General features: G+C 44.0%; 2 protein-coding genes across 2 annotated transcripts in view; both read left to right on the top strand.

Moving 5' to 3' along the window:
• Positions 1–8,361, top strand: part of adam12b (ADAM metallopeptidase domain 12b) — a 49,052-nt gene extending 40,691 nt beyond the window's left edge. The window contains 7 exon segments of the mRNA XM_068741095.1: positions 827–935; positions 1,253–1,260; positions 1,263–1,441; positions 2,011–2,110; positions 2,615–2,866; positions 7,996–8,171; positions 8,313–8,361. Of these exon segments, the coding sequence (XP_068597196.1) occupies positions 827–935; positions 1,253–1,260; positions 1,263–1,441; positions 2,011–2,110; positions 2,615–2,866; positions 7,996–8,171; positions 8,313–8,361 (873 nt within the window).
• A 3,635-nt stretch (positions 8,362–11,996) lies between these two features.
• Positions 11,997–20,655, top strand: edrf1 (erythroid differentiation regulatory factor 1). Its single transcript, XM_068741149.1, has 25 exons — positions 11,997–12,114; positions 12,571–12,779; positions 12,940–13,006; positions 13,086–13,211; positions 13,526–13,650; positions 13,740–13,884; positions 14,019–14,120; positions 14,402–14,523; positions 14,789–14,900; positions 15,107–15,254; positions 15,330–15,441; positions 15,738–15,849; positions 15,922–16,194; positions 16,295–16,366; positions 16,458–16,605; positions 16,700–16,891; positions 17,133–17,333; positions 17,475–17,693; positions 17,790–18,016; positions 18,099–18,257; positions 18,354–18,503; positions 18,830–18,983; positions 19,084–19,199; positions 19,294–19,466; positions 19,562–20,655. The coding sequence occupies exons 1-25, from the start codon at positions 12,022–12,024 to the stop codon at positions 19,731–19,733; spliced, it is 3,729 nt and encodes a 1,242-aa protein (XP_068597250.1). The 5' UTR covers positions 11,997–12,021; the 3' UTR covers positions 19,734–20,655.
• Positions 20,656–21,110: the final 455 nt, after the last annotated feature.

Below are 21,110 nucleotides of genomic sequence, written 5' to 3' on the forward strand. Positions count from 1 at the left end.
CTCGCACTCCAGAACCAAATTAGTCAGTCATTGCAGGAATATCTGACAGCTAATCTGTCTGCAGAATACGAGACTTGGCTGGAAACGCTGGAATTGTAGACGTGTACGAAATACAGAGATGAGCGTTTCTAACATATCGGATATGATATGATGATCGTCATCATGTTGTTTTGTGGATGTGAGATATTTCAGATAACTGACACATAAGCCGACATCGTCATATTATATGCACTCATTTTACAAACGATCTCGCTGTGTCGTTTTCTGTCTTTCAATCCTGCACGAGGAAGGCGGATGCCGTTACACTGTCCTCAGTGCTGGAACATTTCCCCTTCACACAAATGCAAAACTCCCCCAAATCATACTTTCCCCAAAGCCCCCCCAAGTGCCTCTTAACCTTGTCACCTGGTGCTAAGGAGTGTCCGTGGCCTTGAGGCAGGGGGAAGGCACTTGACTGTTCGTCTGTGCGTGGCGTAAATCCCCCCACAGCTGCAGAACTCCCTCTGCACCGCCCTACCGCCAGCTGACAGCTGGACTGAGTTACCTGGCCTTGAAAATTCTCTTGGATCAGACTCCTACACTGGACCGCCGAGGCTTTATGGCACGGAGTCCTCAATGCACATGTTTTGTCCATTACACACAGCCAGTGTCTTGTTATACCGAAAGTCCCTCGGACGAGCTGAAAATGGTTCATTTATATATTTAATCCGTTTTCAGCCCCTTTGCAGAGGGCAGTCCATCAGTTGCACGCCTATAGTTGCAAGTCGGATAACGTTATATTACACGGGAGGAAGGAAGTACGGTAATGCCATGAATGATTTCCCAGGTGTGCAACAACAAGAAGAACTGCCACTGTGAAGCACACTGGGCCCCTCCCGTCTGTGAGAAGGAAGGCTTTGGGGGGAGCATTGACAGCGGCCCAATGAGGCTAGCAGGTAACTGTGGACATATTCGCTTCTATCCTCATTCATGCAGACAGAGAGGCCACAGTGCTAAGTCAGAATAAGCACCAAAATAAAGCTCCAGCTGCGCCTTGTGTGTGTTATTTTGTTGTTTTTTTGCAGAGTCAGTAATGGATAACGTGTAGTTTGCACTGCAGTGTAACTTTCCTAGAGCAACACTTCCTCTTCCACCCAGAAACGCATCAGACAGCGCCGTGTGTTGCCTCGCTAATGAGAGAACATTCATTGTAGTCCAGAAATGTGCCGTAACGGTCTTTGCATTGTGTCCTGCCATTGTTCTGTGACGCCAGACGTGCGTGTGTGTGTGTATTAATGTGCGCGTTGTCATATATGGCATCAGCCGACAGTGTGGTCGTTACCGTGGCAATACTGGTCACCTTAGTCAGCCTTCTGATAACCGCCATGGTCGTCTTTCTGAAGAGGAAGACCCTGCTGCACCTGATCTTCACCAATAGGAAGAGCACCTTGGAGAAATTCAGGTGACGACAAAGAGACAGAGTTTTTTTTTTTTATGTGAAATTGATGAAATGATTATGCTGGGAGGTTCGGTTTTTGTAGCTCCATTAGCAAGTTTGGGAGGACTTTTTGACATCTAAACTTGCTTTTATATTAAACATGAGATTTATAATCCAAGTGTAGATAAACGCATTAACATATTAAAAGCAAATAGAAACACAGAATAAAGAATAATGTGTTCAAAGTGACCATAAACTCTGGAACTCACGCTATTTAGATTGAATTATTCACAGCTAATCCTGTAAAAATGTATTTAGGGGAAAAGCTATAATTTACTCAGGATTATGACGGTGTTAACTCGACTGTGTGGGTTAGAATTTCATCACATAAACAATAAACATAAATAATTGAGTCTGATGGCGTTTTCATCTGAAGTTCATTTTAAACCCAGGGTGGAAAACGGCTCTAGCTGAGAATCAGTAGTATTTGAGTATCCATCGGTGTGTGTGTGTGTGTGTGTGTGTGTGTGTGTGTGTGTGTGTGTGTGTGTGGTGTAGAGATCACACCTTGAAGTTCCGTTGTGCTCTCGTAGATCGGTGGAGAACGGGCCCACCAGCCCCGCCAGAACTCGCTCCTTATACACACCCCAGCGCCGGCCCCCACCCCGACCCTCTGGAGCCAACATTTATAAGGTGAGTCAACACGTCTGTTCGTCTCTCTAACAGAAATGTGTGTGCATGTGTGTGTGTGTGTGTGTTCCTGTCACAGCCCATTAGATTAGATTTCTATTGTAATCACACTCCATTAGAGCCCTGCGCTAACTTGCACGCCAGCCTCGGTTTAGACTCGCGCTTCCAGGCTTGTTGACCAAACGGAATGACGGCATGCTGAGTAATTGACTCAGCCTCACTGCAGCTCTGTTTAAGAAATATTAACTGCCCCCGTTGCTGCTGTGGGGGTCAATCGCTGGGGAAACACTAATGTGGGGAAAGTGTTGCCACTTCACTCCTTATATTTGTCTTAAGAATAGAGATTTGTAGAGATTTATTTTAATGTCCAGCGAGCAGACTTGATAAGCTCATAGATTTGTGTCTGCCCTTGAACGCAGCAAAGATCATGGTATCAGCGATCAGAGCTCTTCCTGGTAGGGCAGCTTAAAATGTCCGCTGACGTGACCTCCCTCTTTCTCTTTCCAGCCGTCCCTCCTGAGTGCCGAGCCTCTCCTCCCTCCGCCTAACTTCCACTCCCACAGCCTGCGCAGGCTGCCCCTCTACCAGCCCCTACACATCAGCCAGCCCATGCCGGTGTCCTTGTGCGTAGGCCAGCCCACCCTGCCTCCCCTCCCCGCCAAGCAAAGGGTGCCGCCCGCCCACCCGTCCCTCTCCCCGCCTGGGGTGCCGCCTTTTCTCAGTCTGCCACGCCAGCAGCCCTCCTACAGATTGAACCAGGTTTGTTTTTAGGAGCGTTCCCGAGCTGTGTTTTATTATCCACTCGGATTTAAAGTGAAACACGCCATAACGGGGCGCGTAGTTTACAGGGGGGACAAAGTCAGCTGCGAAAACAGAATTACTATGTTTGATCTTTTAAGTCTTAGCAAGATTTTCCTCGGTGAATGACGTTTTCGAATTGTGTTTTTTTTCCTGATCAATATTTCAAATGAAAAGACAGATATAAATACAAGGATTTCTCTACTCTGTTGGTTTATTCGTTTAGTCGCAAGTTTCACTCTTCTCCTCAGAATCAATTCCACATTTTGTGGTTTAATCTGGGATTTTTTTTTCAGGTTATAATTCCCAAAATACATTACAAATGAACAATAAAGATTTTTTAAGGAGGCACAGCATTTTATTAAGAGCAGCTGATTTTTGGGTTGCCATTAACAAAATCAGATGATGTTCTTTTCAAATGTCACTATACTTGTTTTTATGTGTTCCGTGCATGTTCTAAAGTCTAGAGAGCCCAGAATACAGAGATGGAAGCTCAGAGAAAAACAATCTTTAATACAGAAACAAAAAATTATTTATCAAGGAACTAAGGAATACGATGGGCAGGCGTCCAACAAAAATACGCTGCCTAAATAAAGTCCCAGCCCAGCCCAGACAAAATGAGGAATGCGTGGCAGGAGAGGGGCCAGTTTTACCCTCCGAGTACTGCCGAGGTGCCCTTGAGCAAGGCACATGCTCTGGGGCCCCCTGTGCGTGATGTGTGTGGTTGTTTGAAGGGGCCCTTGTACTAGGGTGAAAATGGAATTTAGTTGTGTGTTTGCAGAGTAAAAAAGTGTAAAAACATAATGTCAATAAAAGATAATCTTAATCTTAATCCAGAATAAAGGGAAATAAATAAATACACTGCCAAAAAAATATACTGCCAAACTAAAACTAGGAAGACAATACTTGCGCGCAACCACAAAGGAGCCAATGAAAACAGACGTGAAGACACAGGAACACGAGTGAAGGGCGAGATAGCGGGCACGGGAATAAAAACATAATCTGGTCATTAATCTACCAATCCAATCTAATCTAATCTAATTCACCTGTTGGATCAATATCTGAATTCTCTCTCCATTGAGAGGTTCAGCAGTTCCCTCTGCATTGCTACATGACAATAATCTAATTTTGTATCGTAATGACTTCCTGATCACAGAAGAAATGCAATGTAATAGATTACATATAAATTCTCGGATTATCCGAGCGCTCTGAATTTAACAGAACAGAACAGAATGGCATGGCGCGCAAGTCAGCAGAAACGTCCTGTCCGTGGTGTGAAATATATGCAAACAACAGTCATTTAAAAGGTTGTAGCAAAGTGTTGAAAACTTGCTCCCTATCTGCATTGCGGTCAGATTCCTTGCCCGCATATCGACAGCAAAATTCAATTTGTCTTCCTCTCTGTGACCCATCCCTTGAGTCAGGCGCTACTTTCTGCTGAGTCAGCACTATTGGGTGGAGTGGAGATACTAAATCCATTTGTCTGCTGGATTTGTTAGGGAATCCAAATTCAGATGTCTTCCTGTGGCAGCGCAGCGAGGAGACCTGTGTTGAGTTCTTGGCCACACCCGGGAGCACAGATAATGGCCTCCGCCGAGGCTGGCTGTCTCTCTGTCTGTTAGCACAATAACTCAAAAGGTTCAGAACACATCATGATGAAATTTACAGGAAATGTTGGGAATGTTACCAGGAACAGATGATTAATGTTTGGTAATGATCCAGAAGAGATCCTGAATTATGGATCAGTTTGAGATTTTCTGTAGCATTGCAGTCAATGGAGCTTCAAAGTGTTTTCCACAATATCTCGGTTGAGTATTGGCCAATGTTTATGGAATTTGACACAGTCGTGTAGGGTGGGGGCCGCTATCTCACCAGTGAATTTCATCTGGATTGGATCCAGAATGACGTTAGGAGAAACTATTACATTTTAACATTGAAATCAACATCAACTGATTCACTTTTACTTTTCATGGTTGGTGTATAAAGATACCAAGAACAATCTAGAACCTTTTGATGATGATCCAGATCACCATGTGGACGGTGTAAATCCAAGTAGGAGGGGAATGAGCTGCTTGGCGGAGGTCTGTGCTCTCTGAGTGCTTTTCGAGGTGACACCTGTGCTGCGATAAAATGCTGATTTTCACTCTTTGGCACGAGGCTTAATGGATGAGGAGCGTCGCAGAATCCCAGATATAAACTCAAAGCATGAAGAGGGAGGCATGAAGAGATCCATTTTTTATACCACCAAGGTTAATTGTTCAGGTGGGCAGCAGCAGGAGTAGAAAGTAAAATGTACTTTCTATGCTTATATACAGTTCTGTGCTGCAGGTACCCTACTTTATACTGCAAAGGTACTTCTACTCCTCCACAGTTTGGAGTAAGGTTTTACTCTGCAGCATTCATTTGACAGGTTTATTTACCATTTAGTCCTCAAACCGATAATCTCATTTCAAGGTTTAGCCTGTTTTATAGGCTAAACACTAAACACTCTTAAATGCCTCTAGAGTTTGGGGGCCCCCCCCATCACATTTTAGGGCTCTGAGAGGTTTAAAGGAGTCAATGTCTCTTATGGAGCTTCTAAAAATTTCTGATGGGTGAAATAATTTAAGTAAAGATTTGAGAAAATTCTCTGGAGTGAGTCTATAGCAGAACTTCCTCTCACAACTCTGCAGATTGATCTTGATGCCCGCTGGAGGGGTACGATTATTGAAACTCTATATTAAAGCAGGCAGACGTAAGATGTTGCTCATTAGTGAATCCTCATCAACAACCTATTACCGGTATGTATCTATCTAGCCCTGCTGCATATTGTCCTTTTCCTGCTTCTATCTACTGGCTAGTTTTGCTGTGCTGAAGCAGATGGAGGGAGATGAGATGAGATGAGCTGCTGGTCAAAAACAAAGGAGGAACGAGAGAGGACTGTGATTTGAGGAATAACAGCAAAATTGTGCAGGACGTAAAAAAAAAAAAAAAACATTCTAAAAGCGTATTGTAACACTTGACAGATCTTTTGTGTCCCAGATGCACCCCATTAAACGTTGAGGTTTTTCCAAGGATGAGGCCTGTGTTGTATTTATTACCATGAAGCAATGCATGAGAGGAAAATGGCACTGAGGATTTGACAAACCAGCTATTCTTCTTCTCGGATGAAGGAAAAAATACATATTAAATATCTGCAGTGTCTAATGAATGTGAAGGAAACAACATCGAACCATATTCAGATTTACTGCGGGAAAAAAAAAGAAAAAAGTTGATGCCTTTCCACGATGTCACCTCTTCCCGAAGTAAGAATAATGGCCTTGTTATTAGTCAGAAGGTCATTTTTCAGTTTCCCCTGGTGAGTTTTGAAAGGTGCGTGTAAGCCCAAGGCCAATAGATCTTTCTCGAGCCACAGAGGAGAATGCAATCCTTCATTTTGAATTAAGACATGCGAAATCCATTAAAACTCCGGTTGCGGCGCCAAGAGCAGCGTCGTTGGTCCTGGAATTCTTCTTGCATATGAAATGATGTATCTTTGTCGGGAGAACTCAACCAACAAATAAACCTTCTGCAACTTAGTCGTGTGGGAGTTTATCAGGGATGAGCATATGCTTAAAGCTTGCAGCGGGGGTGAAATTTAACAAAATTTCACTGAAATGAATCCAATTGGATCAGAAGGCTCCCCCCCCCACTGTGTACGTGTATTCCTCCCAAATGCTAGACAACAAGCGTGTCCTCGTGTGAGAGTGTCAGAGTCAAACACACCTGCGAACAGACGTTGGCGGTCCTCGGTCGGATTGAAGGCGACGCAGCGTTTCGATCTCTGTGGGGGTCTCTGTCGGCTGCTGCACGCAGACCGTCTCCACAGATTGACTTTGTCGGGAAACGTCTTCTCTTTCGTTTTAAAAAGGCAACGACGGTGCTTTGGTGCTAATGATGACTAATGCGCGGCGTGAATTTATTGCATGGTCTTCGTTGTTTCAGTGACTTATCGTGAGCTACGAGAAGACATTTGCTATAACATGACTTTTAAAGTATTCTGTTCTTTAAATGTAATTAAGCGTCATTATGGCTTCATTTGTGTGCAGCCGCTTGACTGAAGAATGTGCGGCTTCTTCCTGCTTTTTCATCCTTCACTGTTTTCGTTATTCCGCTTCATCCATCTTGTTCCTCTTCATTTCATTCCTTTCCTTCTCTCCTCTTCTTTTAGTCTCATTTTGCAACCTGCCTCCTTTTCCATATAATCTTTTTTTGCTTCCTGGTAGACTCTGGTAGGCATTTGTGTTTTCTCTCCTGAATGCTGCTTAAAGCTTGTCTGTTTATTCTTTGAGTGTGTATGTGCTTGCGTGCGTGTGTGGGGGGGGGTGGGGGGGGGGGGTTGCTGGTAGTAGAATAGATGTTAATCGCTCCCTCGTCTCCTTGGTGAAGATAAACAACACATGATGGTGCTTCACTCCGATAAAATTCTGTCGTCATTCACGTGCCACCGCCACGGAGGTGGATGAGGAGGAGGTGATGATGGAGGAGGAGGTTGCGTTCATGGGATTCTTCACGTTAGCTGTGTGGAATATGGAGACGATATGTGAGATATGTCTCCGCTCTTCATAAAGGCAGTCCATTATCAATGGGCCATGAGAGAGGATATAACACATGTTGTTTGTTACGATGAAATAAAGTCCTGTTGTGTAAATCCAATGAATTCTTAAGGAGAAGCCATCATTTCCCAAGACGCACAGAAACATTTATCATGCATAGAGTCGACACTGCACAATGTAAAAGGTTTTTAACGCCTAAACTTTCAGCACTGTCCTGCTTTATTTTATAAATTCCAATGAGATCTCCGGAGGTTCGAAAGCGTGCCGCTGTATTTGTGTTCAGGCTTGCGTGGGTGGATTCTTTCTAATGAGAATCACGTTGTTTTTGTTCTGTAATAAATTCTTAAAGGAATTCATAATCCTCCTTCTGGGTGGACTTGTACGACCTCCAGATGATGTCATTCTGGGTGTGTGTGTGTGCTGGCCGTTCAGATCCCGTTTCAGTGAAGCATTTTTAAATTCATGTTCTCCACATGAAGATTGAATTGATGGCCCGTGCTTTTCTTTCTTCTTCAGGACTTTGAGAAACCAAGCCCGCCGCAGAAACCCCTACCTGCAGACCCACTAGTGAGGAGCGCTCATCTGACTCGCAGCGCCATCGCGGCTGGGGGTCGCATCCAAGCAACCGGACCCCTCCCCATACCTATCCCCACTGTGCCAAGGCCTCCACCCGCCATCCCGCTACCCAGCAGGTCAGTTGTTTTTCACTCGAATTCATTCCTGACCTTTGTGAGCTTTGCCAGCTGCTTTATCTCCTAATAAATCGCTCTGTTTTTCATCCTGTACGTGTAATACTTCGCTACGTGATTAAATGGCTGCCCGCTCTGTTTCAGACCTGCGCCGGTGTTGCCCTACAGACCACCAAAGACTCACAAGGAGTGACGAGGTCTTGACGTCACGGATGAACAGATCTCACCCGAACAGACTGAGACTTCTTGATTTGCACTAACTGTCAATTGAGACCTTTTTGGATGCTTCAGCTCTGATGGAGGAGGGGGGGGGGTAATGTCTCATCTCGGTGCTACGCCCTTATCTAGAAGGGGCATTGTTGTCCTTGCTCAGGTACCAATGAACTATTTAACTATTTAAATATTTATGTTCCGAAACACCAGTTGACGCACGGAGCACGACATTTAGAAAAGAAGGAGCGGCGGCAGCGTGATTCACATCATTTCTTCTCCTAAGATTTTTTATGCTTTTATTTTTTTTTTTCAAATGAAATGCTAAAATATCCAATCCAATATCTCTTTTTTTTTAATAACCAGTGAAGTTGCTGAATAATTGGAAGTGAAATGAGAAGATAAAGGGAAATGGAGCAGAACTCAAGTTGTCAGTTTACCTTGCAGGTCGCAGAGGATTGTTGTTATTTATTCACTTTGCATTGAATACCAAACCCATCACTTATCTTCATGTTGCCATGGTGCTACAAAATGGATATCAATCAAGTGTTTTGTTATTTTTGTTTCTTTGGTTAAATACATGTAGTCATATTAAATACATGACTTTTTTTATAGGAGCATCCAGCTCTGTTTATTTGACGCCTCACAGACGGGCCCTTTATTATGTTATAATAAGCTTGTGTCTGCGGTGAAGTGCAAACAGGGAAAGCACCTTTTCACACATTCCAGCTCTGACACACCGCTCCGGGCACGTTTCAGACGCCCTCCATGGTCTCCTGATGCTGGCAGAGCCTCGACGGATTCCACGGACTCATTGTGTTCCAGCAGCGGCGCGTAATTCCACATCAGCTCTGGTGTACGTGTGTTTAACATCTACGCACTCCAGCCAAGAACGACTTGAGCTTTTCAGTCTGTGTGCACACAACCGATGCAACTGCATCTGTTCTGTCTTTGTTTTTGCCTCCATGACTTTTACATTTGAATTTTGAACGTTTTTTTTTTTTTACTTGAACTGATTATTCAGTCATTTTTTATTAGAATTCATTCAGAGGATTCCCTCGATGTCGGTCGTCCTTGACAAGGAGCAGTTTAAATTTATACTGGCAGTGCATCCTAATGCAATGCCTTCTGACCAGTGCAGCGTGATTGAAGCCAGTGAAGCCCTGCGTATTGTACATGCATTGCATTTAAAAAATGCTTTTTCCACTTTAAGTGCTCAGCTGTTTTGGAGAGCTCTGTGCTTGAAGATATTTGTCTGTGCTGTGGTCCAAATGTTTGTCCCATTTGTAAATCCATCACATGCATATGGTAATGTGTTTAAAACCAATATTGATATGTAAAGATGCCATTTTCGCTCCATTTTGTCCTTTTTTGACAAGCACAGAGGGGTCAAAACGGTTCGGAGGCTGTGCCCCATTTACACTAAAGGGTGAAAACTTGATTTTGAAACTGTCGGCCTTTCGCTTGCAGCACGGAGACAAATGTTTAAGGATCGCATCTGAGAGTTTTATTGATGAAGTCAGATGAAATGGTAGCCAAATAAAAAATTCCTTTATGACAGTCGACAACATGCTGTTCTCGTTTCATCCTCATTTTCAACATTATTTCTGCCATGAAATCAAAGACACGGAGAAGAAAGAAACTATTTTAAACCACAGTCGGCTGTTGAATTGATAAATAGAGGCCCATGAAGATGCACATTTAATGAACATACATAATTAAATGACTTTTTGTTTTGTTTTGATGGTTTTGTTTTGCCTTGCTTTCCTGCGGATAGAATAATCATCACATAACAAACAACTAGCAAATAAGGACTTTGATCATTTTGAACTTTTCTTGTCTTTAAACTCCTAAAGTCCCCCTTTAATACTTAAAAATTATCATCCTTTCCTGTAATAGGCAGCAACCTGTGAACAGACTGTGTAATTCAGTTCTGTGCGTCATTTCCCGCTGACCCGCTGGTCTAATGCGTGCCCCTAATGGGTGACCTGCTTTCTCACGTGGGAAGCTGCTCTCAGTTGTTGTTGCAGCATGTCGCCGGTATCCAACACTGCCACCTGTCGGACAACAGCGGTCACTACAAAAATAAAACAGCGTCGGGGATTGGTTTGACCTCCAAGAACACAACTATTAAAAGCATCCATCCCTCCGCTCCGACCACAGTGATGGCGCAAACCACAAATGGATAGCTTTCAGTTCGTGAATTATTATAATAATAATATGGATATGATGAAGAAATAAAGAAATGCTTTTATGCAACTTATCAATGAGGTACAGAAGCATTTATTAAATAAGACACTGTTCAGTCATTTTTGAGTAGTCCTGCGAAAAAGCCAAAATTCCAACAAAAGCTTGGCTGATGTAAAATGATATACCCACAGGGTAGCATTTATAATACTGGCATCTTGTCTTTTGCACTTTAATTGCAGCTGAAACAGCCCAACATTCATCACCTAAACTCTTCACATCAGGACCGCCGGTCGAGGTCCGTTTGTTGGGCGATTGTCAGCAACTTGTGCAAAAACTACTGACCACAGTTCTATGGCAGTTGATGGGTGACTGGTCTCAAGCCAGAACAGTCACATTAAATCATTGTTAAGTCAGCTAACAGAGTGAATCCTGGATTTTCTCACTCTTATCCATTTTAATGCATTTTTCTTTTGTTTCTCAGGGAATAATGCACATGTTGATTTAAAGACTTGATAAGGCTTGATTGAATTGAGAAAGACAGTTGGACCCGTGTGCGTGTGTTTGTGTGTGTGTGTGTGTGTGTGTGATGTGGTGATGAGCACTCGCCTATGGGATTAGCTGCATGGTGAGCCTTTCACTTGGCCTCCCACGCAGCGGCGGCCTGTGTGGGAGGCCAACAATTTACTGCCAGCTGGAGAATTCCAACTTAATTTCATGTGGATCTGCAAATGAAGTCTGGGATGAAGTACAACTCAAACTGGACCTTTGATTGTAGCATCTGAAGAATTAAACAGTACCGTTCTTTCGGTGTATTTTTTTTATATATCCTGTGACTATTTTTAAGTTATAACGTGTAGCTAATCACGTTTTTACATTTCTGTGGGTAATCACGTGATTATATTTCAGAATAAAATACGACAGTAACATGCTCAAGAAGTACTTCCGGGTCGTATAAAACGATTTTTAATAAGGCGCAGCGACTGGAATAAATGTCTCATCATTTGATAATATTCTACATTCTACACAAGAGCGATGCTCCATATCTATCAATACTAATTCTTTTAAGGATGTTGTTGTTTAAAGTTATATGTTTTCGAAATAGTCTCTGCATCAAAGAACCGGAAGTTGATGTTTTCCTCCTCGTACTGAAACGAGAGCCTGCCCTGCTGTAGAAGGGAAAAGCAGCTGGGTTATTGAACTGGTGAAGTTAGGGCTAAACGTGAATAAGGTTAATAAAAGAGCAGCTTCTCATGTTAGCATCGTTTAGCGCCGCTTTATACGTCAAGGAGTCAGTGGTAATCAGCTAGTCTGTTAAGCTAAAGACAACTTTATTGACATACGTGACTTGTTTTGCTCGTTAGCTTGCTAATGTAAACTGTCAGCGAGGTGTCCCAAGTCATGGTTCGGGCCTCGAGTTAAGAACGCGCTTATTTCAACGGTCGTTGTGTCCAGTATGAGCGAACCGGCGGGGGATCCTGGGATTCCCTCGGATAATGCGAAGGAAGACGTCTGCGCTCCGGCCTGCACAGGCGACCACGGCAAACATGTAAGTGAGCAGCAGATCAAAGGATCATCGATATGTTTTCCTGTTCTCTCGTATGATTATGAGTTATGGGTTGTCTTGTGTCTGACAGCGTTTTCCAAACCCCTATAAAATGGCAGTCTGCTCGGAGAAGGGTTGAAATCGATGCTGATGTGGGACACAAGTTACTCAATGTACGCTCTAGTCCTGTCACCCGAGTTGTTTTTGTTTTTGTCTTTTCATTCACGCAAATTGGTTAAATTAAGTAAAAATATTGAAAGTAATTTTCCGTGAGTGACAGAAGCCACCGGAACAAATTCACGAAAAAATCAAAATGGTGTGTTTTTAATCCCTTAAGTGCGCTAACCATGAAAACCCGTTTACTAGTCAAGGATTCCTGATGGGGGCTAGACTCTTCAGTCTGATCATTGAAACACGAACCGGCGGGTTCACTAAATCTCTAACTCCGTTGTTTTGCAGGACGCTGCAGCATGCACAAGCAACAGTGAAATAAAGAGTCGTGCTGTGGTCAAATACTCTGCGGCCCCTCCTCCTGCCAGCTACGCCCTCCTGCAGGAGAAGACGGACCTGAAGTTGCCCCCGGCCAACTGGCTGAGGGAAAGCCCCCAACTTGGCAGTGCTGGCACGACCATATTAGGGTCCAGCAGCAAGAGCAAACCGTTTTCCAGGTGTAACATCATTAGACATGCCTTTACTATAAGTGTAGAGCTTTGTTGTTCTCTATAGAGATCAGTTCTTGCTTCAGCCTCACAATAAATGTCACGCTTAGTTATTAATCTATGTTTAGAAACGCTCGTCGGTTATTGAGGTTCTTTTCTTCTTCTGTAGTTTTGGAATGGCGTACGACTTCATTGACTGTGTCGGGGATGATGTCGACGTTGTGTCGGACTCGGAGGTTTGTGTAGCCGTTTCAAAGCTAAAGCTTCTGTGTTAGAAGCATGCGGGATGCTAACAGAGGTTTCCATCACTTGTAGAACATCAAGAAGCTTTTAAAAATCCCCTACAGCAAGTCCCACGTCAGTATGGCTGTTCACCGGGTGGGAAGGACGTTGCTTTTGGATGATCTGGACATTCAAGAACTCTTTATGAGCTCCTCACAGGTACTCCAGGGCTTATTCCAGACGTTGACAGTTTTATTCTAGCTTTTTCAAGATCATTTTCAACGATTTCTTTCATAACAGAATCTTTTTTTAAGTGATTAGAAATAGAATAGAATAGAAAGCCTTTATTGTCTTTGCATAGTGGATATACAAAGAGATTAGGAGCACTGCTCCGTTCGGTGCGTAGTACAACATAATAATATAAGAAAATGCAGGTAGATGTGACATAAAATTCAGGTAGGATTTAAAGTGATCAGTGCATGCGGTGAGAGAAATACAGTACATTGCCATCTCCTGCTATCTGGTTCTTGTAGACGGGAGACTGGACATGGTTAAAAGAGTTTTACCAACGGCTAATGGATCAGAAGTGGCAGAGGAAAAAGAAGAGTAAAGAGCATTGGTATCAGAAAGCAATCCTGTCAAAGTTTCTCTACTACAGGTCAGCGTTTGGCATTGCTTGAATTGGGCATCGCACGACATTTTCAGGCAATTCTTATTCATCCTTTTCCCAAAACGACTCCTGTCTAGCATAAACAGCGAAGGGGCTGCGGAGCCTGTGTCGGATAGCTTGAATGATGGAGACGAGGACGGGACAGAGGAGTTGAGATCTTCGTGGCCCACCACCTTCACCAGTACATCGACTGATGCAGAAGAACCAGGCGTTTCCAAACAGGTACTCCCTTTTGGCATTTAGACGGTAGTTTTGTGGTCTCCTACACTTGCAGTAGAGTGGAGTTTATCTAACAGCCTTCTGTATTTAGAAAAATAACATTTCCTTTGACAACTTTGCTTCTAATAAATATGCAGGAAAGCATTCCTGTGGACAGCAAGTATGCTCTGGACCAGGTTGCATCTGTGTCCAAAGAGCAAAACCTCCCGATGCTCTTCAATGAAGGGGAGAACAGTCAGGTAATAAAAAAAAAACTCCAATAGGTAGCTAAAGTACACATTTTTACAGTGTTGTCTCCCCATAATGGACACTGTCTTTGTAATTCTAGGCATCGTTCTAAATAAATGTGCCAGCTGCAGGAACAATGGCTTTAGAATTCAAATTCAAGAAATCATTTGTTTAATAACGAGGATTGTGGTCCTTCGGCGTCTCATCCTCACCACAGGATGGCGACTGTAGCAGTGATCAGTTTTTCAGCTTTGTCGCTAACACCTACACCTCTATGTGACTTGTTTTCCAGGGTTTAAGAAATGACTTTATTCGAAACATCATGTGGACGTTTGAGGATATCCACATGTTGGTTGGATCCAACATGCCTATTTTCGGAGGAGGGCGTTATCCCGCCGTCAGTCTGAGGCTCAGGTTGGAGTTTTAAACTCTTTTAATTGAAATTGCAACTAATTAAGAGAGAAAACGTTTTCTTCTTATTATTATGATTGTAAATTATTTTACAAAGACAGAAAATATTAAAGTTGGGCCAAAAGATGCCAAACCAGATTATTTAGTGAGATGATTCGGGTGAAGGAAAAACTTCAATTCTGAATGCTTTCCCTTAAGCAGAATTTAACACTGGTTCCATTTTATTTATCTCACGTAATGTAACTCGACTTTTTACTGTGTTTTTCAGGGACAACAACAAGCCAATAAACATCCTTACAGGTATTGACTACTGGCTCGACAATCTAATGTGTAACGTTCCAGAGCTCGTCATGTGTTTCCATGTCAACGGCATCGTCCAGGTAAATGACTCTGTTCAGCGTTTCTTTATTCTTTGTTGGTTATTTTAATACTTTACAGTTGTACAGTTGAATAAAACATATATTTTTAATGTCTAAACATTAAATATTCAGGACTTTATATATATATATATATATATATATATATAATAGAAAACCCCAGGTAGTAATTTCTTCCATGTTTGCGCCTTTGTTGTTTTCATGAACAGAAATACGAGATGATTAAAACGGAGGACATACCTCACCTGGAGCACTCGACCTTCTCCACGAGGGTGGTTAAAGACATTGCCCAAAACATCCTCTCCTTCCTCAAGTCCAACTGCACCAAAGAGGGTCACACCTACTGGCTATTCAAAGGTAAAGAGAAATCGAATGCTCCAATAAGCACTTGTCTAGTTGGATAATCTCTTAATCCTATTTGATACCTTTCAGCCAGTGGGAGCGACATCGTGAAGCTTTATGATCTCACGACTCTGTGTGAGGAAGCGGAAGAGGAGAAGTGTCAGAATCCCTTCACTCTCCCTGTGGCCGTGTTACTTTATAAGTAAGTCAATGGAACAGTCAGAGGAGCGGAGTTGCATTATAAATGATATGATATAAATAATGAAAGTCATATTTTACATAAATAAATAATAATACTTGCGTTAACAGAGATCTGTGTCCTTGGTTTCATACGGAAAGCACATTTGCTTAGTCTTGGAATTGATGACGTTACATTTTGTTGCATGAACCAAGAACATTTATTTAACCCCTTCAAATATTTAATTGCATATATACAAGTACTTTAGATTTGCATGCACTGGCGCACAGCAGGTAATTCTCATCTGCTTTGTGGCGCAGAGTTGCGAGCAACTTGATGCTGAACGCGAGGCACGGCAGAAAGCATTATGGGACAATCAGAACTCTCCTTTTAAACTGCATCAAACTTCTGGATCAGGACAGACATCCTCAGGTAAGCGTGGATTTATAAAGATGTTAGTGAGAGTTAAAGGTCAGCTGAAATTCTTAGACCCCCCCCCCCCAGATTGTCGCCTCAGCCCACTACATGCTGTCGGAGCTGTTCCAGCTCGACGAGCCTCCACGAGAAGATGGAACAGAGTCCTACGGTGTCGGTGGTTCAGAAGACAGCTACAGCGATGATGATGATGGGGAGGAAGAGGAGGAGGCGGAGCTTACCGAGGACAGCGACGAAAACGGCTCGGACAGCTCGAGGAATGACCGTAAAGCTGTGGCTGTGATCAGCTCCGTAGGAGAGCTGTCCGTCCCGGAGAAGTACAAATCCACCCACCAGATCAGAGTGGGTGCCTCTCCAAATGTCTCTCCAGAGCACGAAATGGAATCTAGAGGTTGATTTGTCAAACATTTAAAGGTAATCTTCTCTCGTCTGATCCCTGCAGCCGAGTTGTGCTTTCCCCGTTTCTCAAGACAAGGAGGAGAAATGCAGGCATGTCCTGAGCTACGTACTAAAGGTGAATATCTGCATCTAATGTTCATTCACTGCCAGTGACGGGATGTTTCCCATTGAATGTGTTAATAATCTCATGAATGTTTACCGCTCAGGGGCTGAAGGCGGTAGATGGCACCATCAAGAAGGAGAGTGATCTCCCAGCGGCCGACCCTTACACTCCCATTCCTCTCAAATATGAGGACAGAAGTGCAGCCGGAGCCTGTGCTGCTGAAACTGGCATCTCTCCTCTCCGAGAAAGAGGTCAGTCTTCTTATGTTTAACGAGGGAAATGGCTGGAGCACCTGCTGCTTACGGTTTACCCTGCATCTCTTTCCTTTGTGTTCGCCGACACCAGCGGGGCCGTTGGAGGCGGACCAGAGCCAGCCGACGCGATCGGGGATGATCCCCGGCTCGTGGCAGCACCGTTTGAAGCTGCAGCTCTTCCTGAAGGCCTCGAAGGCTTACTATGTCCTGTCGGACGCGGCCACCAACTTGCTGAAGTACGGACGAGCTCTGCGCTATATCAAGCTCTCTATGCAATGCTATGGTACGTTTATTTAAGTCTCACCAGAAACGTGTTGCAATAATTGCTCGTTTTCTACCGGCCTTAATTTTGACATTTGCTGTTCGTGTAAAGTTATTGATACAGGATCAGATTTTTTACATCCAATTTAGTCTGATAAACACGAATAACATTAATAATAACTCGTCTTTCTACACCAATGCATTGCTGGTTTTTTTTAATAATGGTTAATTATTGTGTGTGTGTGTCTATTTCCTCTCTGTAGATGCATATTGCTCAGTAAGTGGTACACTGCACCCACATGTGCTGTATTTTCACAGCCAGTGTCTGTCTCTGTGTGGCGACATTCAGTTAATGTTGGCCCACAACGCTAACAACAGAGCGGCTTACCTGGAGGAATACAGTTACCAGACCAAGGAGGACCAGGAGCTCCTGCACAGCCTGCACAGAGAGAGCAGCTGCCAGGGTCAGTCGCCAAGGAGAAGCAGTGAATTAGAGCCGCGTCCATTTTTAGCTCCTAACCATCGTTTGAAATAGAATCCCGACGCTCTCAATGTGCTCCTCTTCAAGTTTCGATCATTCACTCGTCGATCCTTTTCCTCTCCAGCGTTCAACATGGCGACAGACCTGGCCACGGATCCGGAGTACCAACTGTTTGTCGGCAACAAGTGCTACGAGGCGGCGCACGAACTGCTCGTCTCCGAGGCTTTGAAAGGTCACGCCTCGGGTCAGCTGGCTCAGGTGCTCAAGAGGCTCGGAAACATCCGCAACGAGATGGGAGTGTTCTACATGAACCAGGCTGCCGCCATGCAGACCGAGAAAGAAGGTGCGTTGGTGATTCGACGGTGAACAGTAAACTTCGAGCCTCAGTAGTCCCTTATATAAGTAGAATGACTGCCCCCCCCCCCCCCTCCTCTTCTAGTGAAGATGTCGGTAACTGTAGCCGAGCAGGAGCTGTGGAAAAAGAGTTTTGCCTTTTTTGAGAAAGGCATGAAGGACTTTGAGGCCATCGGCGACAGCACCAACACGGCCTTACTGCTGTGCAACACCGGCAGGCTGATGAGGATCTGTGCTCAGGCCCACTGTGCCACGTCTGCTGACCGGAACAGAGGGGAGTTTTCACCAGAAGAGGCCCTCTACTACAATAAGGTGCGCCGTCGAACCCCGATTCACACTGCACTTGGCTCGATCTTCTATTTCCGCCTCACGGTTCCTCCCGTCTTTGCCCCAGGCCATTGACTACTACCTGCGGGCGATGAGGTCGCTGTCGTGTCGAGAGAGCCACCCAGCTGTGTGGGACAGCGTGAACTGGGAGCTGTCCACCACCTACTTCACCCTGGCTACACTTCTGCAGGACTACGCCCCCCTGTCCAGGAAGGCCCAGGAACAGGTGGGACTGAACAAATACTCTGAATGAACGTAAACTCTTAAAAAAAAAAAAAACCTGGAAAGTATAAGCATTCACTCTCATGGACGGCTTCCTCAGATCGAACGGGAGGTGACGGAGGCGATGACGAAGTCGCTGAAGTACTGCGACCTGCACACGGAGTCTGCTCGCCAGCCGCTCTACCAGTATAGAGCCGCCACCATCCATCACCGCCTGGCCTCCATGTACCACAGCTGCTTCCGCAACCAGGTGGGAGGCAGCAAACGGATACGCGGTTATATTAAAGCTATAATAGTAGTGCAAAAACGAAGAAGACTTGTTTTACGTTTGGATGAAGACGTTTCACCGCTCATCCAAGCGGCTTCTTTGGTTCATAGCTGATGAAGGCTCTCGATTGGCCTCGGCCTGGATGACTTGGGAAACCTATACAGACACTAAAATTTCATGTTTCTTATTAATGTCAGAGAAAAGGAAAACGGCCTTAGATACTGTATGGAACGAAGTATCTGGCGATGGGATGCGTTTCATACATCCAGCAGGATTATCTTGGTTTCCGACTCCTGCTTGTGTGACAGGTGGGGGATGAACACTTGAGGAAGCAGCATCGCAGCCTGGCGGAGCTTCACTACAGCAAGGCCGTCTGTCTGTTCCTCAGCCTCAAAGATTCTCCCTGCGAGCTGCTCCGCACGCTTCTGGAGAGGGTGGCGTTCGCCGAGTTTACTATGGCAGGTGAGTTTCCCGTGCGTCGCGTTGAGTGACGGTGGTGCCGTCGCTAATGTTTGCTCAGAGAAGGCTTGAATTTGGAGGACACTTGTGCTTGTTTCCAAAGGTCAGAGCAGCAGCGCGGCCAAGCTGAAGAGTCTGACGGCAGCGTTGGAGATCATGACAGAAACGCGACATGCGTTCCGGTTTATTCATAACGATCTGCTGCAAGAGCAGACGGAGGTGAGTTTATACGAGCAGCAAGGGGGAGCGACGCTTCCGTTAAACGCACACTGCAACTTATTTATATATATATATTTCAATTTCTTGCCTGTAGTTAAGTGAACAAGACCCTGCTGAGTCAGCAGAATCTCCTGAAGCGGCCTCTAGCACTTCCTCAGGACTGAACCTCCAGGAAGTGATGAAGCTAATAGGTGTGTTTGAGCCAAGTTTCTCCTTCCTGCTGCTGCAGCTGATCAAGCTGATGACGACGGTGAAAAAGAAGCCATGGTGAGGATCTAAGACCTTTTATTGGTTTGTTCGGCTGTGTGTGTGTGTGTAATCTGATCCTTTTGCAACATATTTGTGTGTTTTATTTATTACAGCAATAAGGATGAGGAGACGCTGAAAACCTTTAAGGATGTTTACTCCAAGCTGCTGCGAGCTGAGAAAAACGCGCCTCTCCTTAATCGCGTCGAGCTCCACATAGAGCTCCTGCAGCAGCTGACGCCGCGAGCAGCAGGAGACGACTCGGGAAGGGAGGCGCTCGAGACGTAAACGCAGCAAGGCCTCTGATTTTTTTGTAGACAAAGGAGGTGGCTAAACACAACGCACTTTAATTCACAAAATTAATTAGAAATGAAATGAACAAAAAGCCAAACATTTTTGTCTGTCGCCCCCCCCCCCCCCCAGCAGAGGTCCCAGCCTTCGGATCGAACCATGATTCAGACCTCATCCTTAACAGGGACATGCTCAGGCAACTATCCCACTCGGTTTTAAAGCTACCTTCACCTCCTGCGCCTTGAATGAATCTTTTTCTAACATTTGAATTACTGGACACATTTTAACTGTACAAATTTGTGAAAAGTTTCAATTCAGAGGATATGAAACCTTATTGCTTCAGAAAATATGGGTCATATGTAAAACATAGATGATGGGTACATGCAAGGAAGGTGTTTATTCATGTCAATATGCAACTGGTGTTTTTGATATTCAGTAACACCAGTAATGCTGTGAATAAAATGAGATGTGGATGATGAGTTAACATTTCTGAAACAACTGTGCAATACTTTGGCAACATTCAATGCAAACTGCAAACTCAGAGGTCAGTTTGTCCACATTGCTGTGTATCTACAAGTGCATTTAGAACAGCATGGTCTGATTTGAAATCTACATTTCGTTGTACTACAATTACAATAAATCGTTTTTTGTTTTTTTTTGTCTTTTGTGGAAATTAAAGCTAAATGTGAAAATTGTCTATGAATACATTTTTCTTTTGTTGATCACTTAATCAACACACCTCCATTTATTTTCTTCTGTATTTGTTTATCTGTTCCTTTTTATTACTTTTTCACTTATTACCTTCTCCTTTGTTTTTTTCTTTTTCAAATATTGTGCAGTGACAGGTTTCGCTGGGATCAAAATTTAAATTAAGTTGTTTTGGTTTGAATATCCCAATAAAGATTTGTTGTTTAATGTGCTCTGTTTCTGTGAACGGTCTATCACGTGATGCGTATCACATAATGGCAACGAATGAATCGTTATAAATACACGCTGTGATGGCTGTTATGTCCTTACTCTTAATAAATCAACCTCTCAAATTATGGTACTAGGTTAAAAACTCGACCAGGAGGAAGGTGGACGGAGGACCGGCCGAAGAGGAGGAAGGTGAGTGAATTTCTGATCTCTGCTTTGACTTTAAGCGCTTATAAATGTGAATTTATGGACATGGCAATGCTGCAGATGTGATGTTTTCACCAGGTCTGGTCAAACACCTGAAGGGGGCACCACCATAAGACATATATTTAGACTATATTTAAATGGCTGCTTTTTAATTGAATAAATACCATGAATTGCTTCCACTGTTGCACAAACATGCATCTCAGCAGTCATAGAGAGTTTTCCGTCACCGGGGGATTATTCCTTGTAGTGTTA

This window comes from Brachionichthys hirsutus, chromosome 7 (genome assembly GCF_040956055.1).
Source record: "Brachionichthys hirsutus isolate HB-005 chromosome 7, CSIRO-AGI_Bhir_v1, whole genome shotgun sequence".
NCBI lineage: Eukaryota > Metazoa > Chordata > Actinopteri > Lophiiformes > Brachionichthyidae > Brachionichthys > Brachionichthys hirsutus.

What these genes read in the sequence shown, in the direction of transcription:
- edrf1 (XM_068741149.1), top strand. Translation starts at nt 12,022, where the DNA reads ATGAGCGAACCGGCGGGGGATCCTGGGATTCCCTCGGATAATGCGAAG. An exon ending in AGGCCCTCTACTACAATAAG is followed by an intron (nt 18,017 to 18,098) that starts GTGCGCCGTCGA and finishes TCTTTGCCCCAG; the next exon opens with GCCATTGACTACTACCTGCG. An exon ending in ACGGTGAAAAAGAAGCCATG is followed by an intron (nt 19,467 to 19,561) that starts GTGAGGATCTAA and finishes TATTTATTACAG; the next exon opens with CAATAAGGATGAGGAGACGC.